The sequence below is a fragment of the Hipposideros armiger genome, unplaced genomic scaffold, assembly GCF_001890085.2.
Source record: "Hipposideros armiger isolate ML-2016 unplaced genomic scaffold, ASM189008v1 scaffold_19, whole genome shotgun sequence".
Lineage (NCBI taxonomy): Eukaryota > Metazoa > Chordata > Mammalia > Chiroptera > Hipposideridae > Hipposideros > Hipposideros armiger.
The window spans coordinates 5,481,271-5,489,591 of record NW_017731369.1 but is presented as its reverse complement, the minus strand read 5'-3'; the positions used below and the strand labels follow the sequence as shown (position 1 = coordinate 5,489,591).

The 8,321-nt window shown below is 50.8% G+C and overlaps 1 protein-coding gene across 3 annotated transcripts in view; it reads left to right on the top strand.

Moving 5' to 3' along the window:
* Nucleotides 1-77: 77 nt before the first annotated feature.
* The window catches only part of LOC109378263 (uncharacterized), a 29,309-nt gene continuing 21,065 nt past the window's right edge, over nt 78-8,321 (top strand). Inside the window, exons 1-4 of one of the 3 annotated variants that reach the window (XR_002122968.1) lie at nt 78-252; nt 4,488-4,576; nt 4,714-4,780; nt 7,642-8,051. Coding sequence is in view for 1 of the 3 variants with exons in the window: in XM_019634701.1 (XP_019490246.1) it covers nt 116-252; nt 1,700-1,789; nt 4,714-4,780 (294 nt within the window). In the remaining 2 variants the exon portion in view is untranslated. Of the gene's footprint in view, nt 253-1,516; nt 1,790-4,487; nt 4,577-4,713; nt 4,781-7,641; nt 8,052-8,321 lie in introns of those variants that run through there. The other 2 variants (XR_002122970.1, XM_019634701.1) reach the window with 2 other exon arrangements.

The following is an 8,321-nucleotide window of genomic DNA, read 5'->3' as shown; positions in this document are numbered from 1 at the left end:
TCCTCCCCCCTCCTCCCCTCTCCCCGCCTCTCCCCCCGCGTCCCAAACTGCGCACAATAGCGCGCCGGCTCCTCTATCTATTTTGTGTCCAGCCGGGAGCCGCGAACGATGATTCATGGCCCCAATTAGGGGCTCTCTCCAGCGCGCCGGGCTCGAGCCATCTGAAGGGTCTCCTCGGGGACCCACGGAAACCCATCAGTGGCTACAGCTGGTCTTTAAGTTAAAGGTCAAGCAGGACGCGGGAGGAGCCAGGTAAGGACGTGGCTGGCGATCCCTGAGCCCTAGGAGCCCTCCGAGGAGCTCTCAGAGAGTGGCAGCCTCAGCTCAGGAGCCCATTTCACGCCCGGCGCTCTGGCCCCGTCCTCATTCTAAACGGAGGGGACCCAATGAGGGCCACTTACAGCCCTCAGCAGCCCAGAGTTGGGGGCACCTTCTAGGGCCCGGTGTTCTAATTTTGGAGACAGAAGGAAGAGGAGCTGTCTCCTTTCTCCTGGAATACAGGAGTGAATGCACCATCCTGGGGACAGAGTCCTCAGCCTGCCACACCCCTGCCCACTGCTGGCCAGGGGCACAAGGGGTCCCGTGTGTCCAGGGCGGTGTGTTCCAGGATAAGTCACACAACAGCTCTGGGGTCTTTCTTCCTCTTGTTAAACAGGAGCTCTGGAAGGGGATTAACTGCTTCCATATATTTATTGTATATGTGTATAGATGCATTGTATTTATTTAACACACAGAGGAAACACCTTAGCGTGTGCCAAGGTGCTTTTCTAAGCACTTTATACATCAGCACAGTTACTCCTCCCAATAACTCTGGGTTAAGTGTGGTGAGAGGCCCATTTCACAGATGAGAAAGAGGAGGCACTGAGGGTTAAGCTGTTTTTCACGAGTAGCCAAGTTGGGATTCAGACCCTGTAAAGCCTTGCTAGGCAAACAGCTGGTCTCCATCACCCTTCTGCTGATGGACACTGTCTACGGCAGGGGACATGGCCAGGACTCCTTGGTCCTTGCCGATGCTCTGACTCAGGCTGGGAGGCCTTTGCAAATCCAAGCCTTTCCAGGCCTCACATTTCCCATCTGTGAAATGCCACCCCTTCCAGCTTCAAAATTCTGTAAGTCTCTGATTTTCAAGCAGATGACAGCTGTCCCAATCTGCCAGCTGGAACCTAGAGTGAGCCTAGGGACAAAGGTGCCAGGTGGGCACCTCTGCCCTCTGGGGCACTGACATGTAAATAAAACTAGGCTGCCTCTGGCTTGGAGGAGGGCCATGCATTATAAATAAATGGAACAAGAGGAAAGGGCCACCTCTTTGGAAACCATAGTGGATATTCCAGGGGTCACAGTCCAGGAGTGAACAGGAAAATCATCATCACCAGAAATGTGAAACTCAGGCCCTAACCCAGACCCAGAAAAAAAGCTGTGTCAGCAAAAGTGTCCCAAAGGAATGTTGGGGGCAGGGCCAAGAGTTTCCCTGCTTCTGGCATTTTTAATACCTGGCGAGAGGAGGGGGACTGGTTAGCAAAACTTTAAAGGGTGAGATCTGTTTAATTGTGTCTTAACACAACTATCAAGCCCCACACAGACCAAGAGATTGCTGGTAAAACAATGTCAGCTTAGGCAGTGCAAGTCCACTCTGAAGTTACTCGATGGGTTCCTTAAGGCTTGGCACATACTGTTCCTTCCCCTTTAAATGCCTTTCCAGGCTGTCTTTTCCAAACCAACTCCTGCTCTTATCTTTGTGGTCTTGGCTGAGTGTCTTCCCCAAGAGACTTCCCTGCCTTCTCCATTTCAAGTAGGTCTCCCCTATTATTCTCTGTCTCAGTTCACTGGCATAGGAATTTGCTGTTGATTTTATTTATTTTTTCTGTCGACTGTTCCCTGTCTGGCTCCCCAGGAGCCTGGGTACTCCCTTCCCTGGGCAGGAACCGGATCTGTCTTGTTCACTGTGTATATCCAGGGCCTGTCCCATCCCTCTCTAGCTAAAGGAGCCCTGGGCAAATCTCTTCGCTCCCTAAGCTCAGTTTCCTGCTCTGTACAATGGGATTGTGATCATCACCAGATTTTTTGTGTGTGAGGATCAAATGAGGCAAAGAAAGCACGATGCTCTGGGCATAAGGCCTGGCATGTTATAGGTGACTCTGTGTGTGTGTGTGTGTGTATTGGTTGACCCTTCTTGGTTCAGGTGGTTCTGCTACTGCCTGTCTGTGCTCCGAGTTGAGGGGGGCACTGTGATGAGGTCACACACAGAGTCTGAGAGAGAAGAGCCACAGGGGTCAACAAGATAAAAAGAGGGAGGTGGAGTTTTCTTGGCTAAGCTGGAATCATCCAGGAGAACTGCCTGAGTATATGCCACATGTGTGAAAGCGTGTGTATGCATGTGATGCATGTGCTAGTGTATATGTGCATGCATTCAAGTGTGTGTGTGCACATGTGTGTGTGCATGTGGAGGTGTATACCTGTGTGCATGCATTCATGTGCATATGTACACATGTGTTCGTGCATGTGCCTATAAGTGAGACAGGAATGGAAGGAGAGAGGCCTCCAGCTAGGTGTTTTTGTTTTCCTCAAGAACCCAGTGACTCAGGAAAGTCTCCTGGCATACAACTCAAGAGCAGGAAGCGGGCAGGCACAGATCAGGGGAGGGGGAAGGCAGGTGACGATTGTTGGTCATCTGTGCGTGGATGACATCGGGATGGGCCTCGGACACAGCTTGACATACCAGATTGACAGCATAGCCCTGTCATTTACTATCTGTGTGGCCTTGGCATGCTACTTAACCTCTATGAGCCTCAGTTTCCCCATCTGTAGAACAGGGACAACAAAACAATGTACCCCATAGGGCGGGGTGGGAGGAAGGATGAAGTGAGGTGACCCAGGTGAAGCACACCCTCTGGGCCTGTGTAGTAGCGTTTGACACGTTGGTGGAACGTTAATCACACACAGGGACATGTGACTTACAGGGCAAACTTGCCAAAACTTTGCAACAAGTCCGTGAGGTCGGCTCTGTTATATCCCCAGTTTACTGGTCAGGAGACAGAGGCACAGAGAAGGGAAGGCCCAAGGTCATGCAGCTTGGTGGCTGGACCCAGGCGGCACATCTACATAACCCCCTGGCTTTGTCAGCCAGTAAGATTAGCTTTGTTCTAAGACTTAGAGGCCAGCTCTTTAGGGCAGGAAGGACCTACAGAGTCTCGTCCTCCCTCTCCTCATGTGTCCCCAGTTTCACAGGTAAGGAAACTGAGGCCCTGGCAGGTTCATGTCTGGACACAAAACAGGTTGAGTATGTGCCAGAAGATGAGGAGAAACGTCAAGGCTCATTTGTATTAACGGCGCGTACAAAGTAGACTCCAAGTACCTATTTCTAAGGGGAAAGTGTGAAAGGCTCAATCAGGAATGAGCTACCCAAACGTCCCAGAGCCACAGCCTTCCTACCCCGGCAGAGCCATCTCTTTGCTTCCCTCTGAGCTTCACCCCATTTCCTGCAGCTCCCTCCAGACCATGTGATGTGCCTCCCCAGTGCGCTGCACCTCTATTCCTAGGAAGTGAGTGTAGTGGACCTGAAAGGCTACAGCAGATGCTCACAGGCAGACCCAGCACTGGGAACGGGGAGGAAACACCCCTCTTGGTTCTGCAGAAGACCAGAGGCCGTCAGCATGGAACATCAGGGCACATCTCAAATGTGCAGCTTCTTGCAGGGTTGTCCCAGCCCAGAAACCACAGGAATCAGCTCCTACCCTGTTGGGAGCGTTAGTTTCCAGGCACCATGCACATGGCACAGGAGATTTTCTGTATCTGTGTCTGGGCCGGTCTCTCCCACTAGGGCAGAGCCTGGGCGGCTTTCCTTGTCCTGTCCCAGTGTCACAAGGCTGGGGACACAGTAGAGGCGCAACCCGTGCTTGAACCTGGGATGCCAGGCTGTATCCCAAACCTTCCAAGTTCCAGAATTGCCCGGCCATTCCTGCCACCTTCCACTGCTCTGTCTCCTAGTCTGATTCTTCCGCAGTGCCAGCAATCCAGATCAAAGTCTCCCATGTGCCCTCGGCTTCCCCGGACCCCATAACCCCACTTCCCTTCTCACTGGGGCCTTTGCCTGTTTCCCCCTCCCTCTACCCTGCGCGTGCGCTTCTGGCAACCCTCCAGGACCCATTTACCTTCCTAGGCTGGTCCATCCTTCCTCTGTTAGAGGCTACGTGTGCTGTGTGTTTCGCCTCTAGCTCGCTGGGGACCAGAAAAACAAAATTTATCATCTGACTGCCCTATTTTTTTCTTTCTTTCTTTCCTTTTTTTTTTTTTTCCCCCTAAGAATGAAGCAAGTATTTCTCTGTGCTATCCTCAGAAAGAGCTTCAAACATGGCAGGCCACCAGCAAAAGTGTGTCCTCCTTTTTTAGAGGAAAGAATGCAACCGTTCACAATAAAAAAAAGAAAGAAAGAAAAAAAAACCTGGGATTTATGGAGGCCCTGGGTTTATGAACCATTTTCCATCTGTTAGGTTGTATGACACATAGGAAAGCAGGAAGCACCGTTTCCATTTGAGAGATGGGGAAACTGAGGCTCACGGGCACAGCTCCTGGGACCAAGGTGAGCTCCCAGCTGCCGGGACTGGTGAAATCTCTTTGCCTTTTGTGTGTGTAATCTGTGCTAGTTTGCTCAATGTAAACATTAAAAACATGCGGGTTTGGTGACTATCTTAGCATCCCTTCTTTTTTCAAATACAGTAGCCTTGAAGACTGGAAGCAGAGGGACCACTTTCCATCTCTGGGGCCTAAGACGAACGAGGCAGAGGTATTTTATAAGCTGCAAAGTGCTTTTTTTAAAAAAAAATCACTGCATTATACAATTAAGGATAAGAGCATGGGGTACAGATTCAAAGAGCAGAACCAAAGAGCCCCTAAAACCTTGCCTGGCTCCCATTAACCTAGAAAAAGAATCCAGAAGCAAACAGCTCTGTCTCCCCCTCTGGGAGACACCATTCCTCCAACCTCCTCCATCTTGAAATCCCAGGCTACTGCCATGAACTTCAGGGCCTTGTAAAACTCCTTTGATAAATGATCGCCAGGGTGGACCTGCCACTGGGGATGAAGGGACAAACACTCCACATAAATCTTGAGTGTACTCAAAGACTCCCTTGCTGCTGGCTTCTCACCAGACCCCTGATTTGCAGCACAAAATCCACAGCAGTTATTTATGTGGTTAGTTCCCAGGCTTCTGAGCCAGGGAGGTTTCTAGAGGAGGTAGGGCATGGGTCGACTGGGGAGGGGCAGAACAAAAGTAGAAGGTAGCGACTTGGAACTGCCTTAAGGGTGCCTGGCATGCAATAGGCACCCCATACAAACCAGCTCATGTCCTCCAGCGTGTAATGATAGCAGCTAATGTTTACTAGATGCTGACTACATGCCAGGTGCTATGTTCAGAGCTTACATCATCATCTAGTTCAGATCTCATGACAGCCTAAAAAATAGACATGATTGTTAACCCTATTTCACTGATGGGGACACTGAGGCTTGGAACGCTGAACGCACAGCCCCAGGTCACAGAGCTGGGAAACGGTGGAGTTGGATTCAAACCCCAAGAGCCTTGCTCTAACGTGCACTGCTGTGTGCCCAGCTCCTGGTCTGCCAGGCCAGCCTCCCCTGATCCTTTGCAATAAAGGCATCCTTGTCCCTGGCTGGGTCCTGCCAGGGAGGCTAATGGTCTCGGGGCTTGCTGAACGCCTTTGAGTCTGGCCTAGAACTCCAGCAGCTGCCCCGCCCCAGCCTAGCTCCCGTGACCCTCAGCCGCCAAGCTCTCAAGCCCTGGAATACTCGGTGGGCTGCCGCGGCTCCTCGGCGGTGCTGGCGGACAGCGGGGGCTGGGAAGTCAGCAGCAACAGATTCTTTCCAGCTGTTGCTCTGAGTCACTGCAGGATATTCCAAAGCCTGACCGCCAGCCCGCCTGCCCTGGTCTTTCATTTCTGCGGTTAGTTGGTGCTGGACTCATTGATGGGGATGTAAACGGGGCCTGAAGCATGTTCCAACACTAAACTGGGATATTGTTTCTTAAAAACCTTTTGTTGAAGTGTGACCTCCACACAGAAAAGTGTGCGTCATTGTATGGGTACAGCTTGCGGAATTTTCATAAATCAAGCACATCTGTGTAACCGGCACCCAGAAATAAGGCCTGTCCAGCCTCCCAGAAGCCACCCCACCCCACCCCCCGCCACATCCCCTTCCAGGCACCTACCCCCCACCAAGGCTAATGACTTTTAGCCAGAACTCCAGGCGTCCTGACTTCTGACACTAAAGTTTTTTTTTATTTTTAGCAATTTTATTGAGATATAATTCACATACCACACAACCAACCAATTCAATGATGTGCAAGTCAATGGCTTTTAGTATGTTTAGAGTCGAGTAAACATCACCACAATCAATTTTAAAATATTTTTATCACCCCCAAAAGAAACCCCATTCCCTTTAGCTGTCACCCCTCAATCCCTCAGCCCCTGGCAACCACTAATCGAATTTCTGTCTCTATGGATTTGCCCATTCTGGACATTTCATATAAATGGAATCATACATATGTGGTCTTTTGGGTCTGGCTTCTTGCAATCAGTGTGATGTTTTTGAGGTTCATCCACGTTGTACTGTGTGTCAGTGCTCACTGTCTTTGTACTTCATATAAATAGAAATATATCAGATATCCTCTTTGAGTCTGGCTTTTGGCTCTGTATTACGTGGGTGAAATTCTTCCCCGTTTTTGCGTGTAGTAGTACTCAATGCTTTTTGTATTGCTGTATAGCATTCCATCAGTGAATATGCCATCATTTATTCACCTATCCCACTGTTGATGGGCTTTTGCGTACTGCTTTCCATTTTAGTCTAACACGAATGCTATTCCTCTGAACATTCTAGCCCCTGGCTTTTCTTGAAAAGACATGAGGCGTTCTGTTGGGTAGCTACCTAGGAGTGGAATTGCTGGTCCTGGGGTCGGTGCGTGTTTAAAACCACACTCATGGTGGCTTGTGGAATTCCCAGGGTTCCCTAGTTCCTGACCCCTCCCCTCAGCTGCCTATCCACCAGCCAAGCCTATGGGCCATCTTCCTACTGGGCACCCCCCCCCGGCCCGCCTGAGCAGCCCCCAGGAAGCCCACATGGGCTGCAAAGGGAAAGGGCTTGGTGGCGGGGGTTTTCATTGGGTTGTGGGAGCACGCACGGTTTCTCTGCCCTGGCTCTGAAACTATGTTCCTTTCACAGGCCAGAAATACTTAGGCATGGCTCGCTCTAAAAGGGGAAACACATTTTAAAATTCCAATCTGCCCAGGTCTTAGAAGGATTTAGAACATTCCAGCTGTCAAGAAGACGGCGCTCACCAGGAACAGTGACTTACAGTCCCTGGTTCCCACTTTGGGTCCTGATTCCACTACCTCCGGGGTTTGAAGTATATTTCCTGCATGCCTGCCCATCGGTGGGGGGAGAGGTGGGGGCTGGGTTAGATACTGTACAGGCTCCACGCAAACAGCCAGTAGGATGGCACAGTGGGATGTGCATGTGTCTTAGAGTAAAGCGATCCCAGACCCTTAGCTAGCCACGCTGTGTTCTAAACCTCCATCCATAATCCTTTCAGTGACCACATGAGGTAGAGGCACAAGTATTATTTCCACTTCATAGGTGAGAAGACTAAAGCCCAGAAAGGCTAAGCTACTTGCCCAAGATCACACAGCTTCTAAGTGACAGAGCTGGAATTTGAACCCAGAGCCCCCACTTGTAAGTACTGCACCACATTACCTCTGGGTTTGAACATCTGGGTAGAAATTCCAGCCCTGCCATTTCCTCTCTGTGTGGCCCTAGGCAAGTGGCTGAACTTCTGAGCCATATTTCCTTAGTCCACATGCACATGGAGAAAAATCATGCCGACCTCCCCCCATTGCCACGTGATGGAACGCCACTGACTGCTGAAGTGCCGTGAACACAGTAGGTGCTGCACAAAGGTCCGTTTTGACACCTGCAGCTCCCTGAAGTTCTCATCTTCAGGAAGTACATGGCTTCTAAAGTATATATTTTTGGGGCCGGCCAAATGGCTCAGTTGGTTAAGAGCATGAGCTCTGAGCAACAGGGTCGCCGGATCGATTCCCACATGGGCCAGTGAGCTGTGCCCGAGCTGAGCTGCCAACAGGCGGCTGGATGGCTCAGCTGGTGAGACCACGTGCTCCTAACAACAAGGTTGCTGGTTCGACTCCTACATGGGATGGTGGGTACACCCATCCACAACTAAGATTGAACACGGCATCTTGAGCTGAGCAGCGTGACTGCACTTGGAGCTGAGCTAGCTGCGCCCTCCACAACTAAGA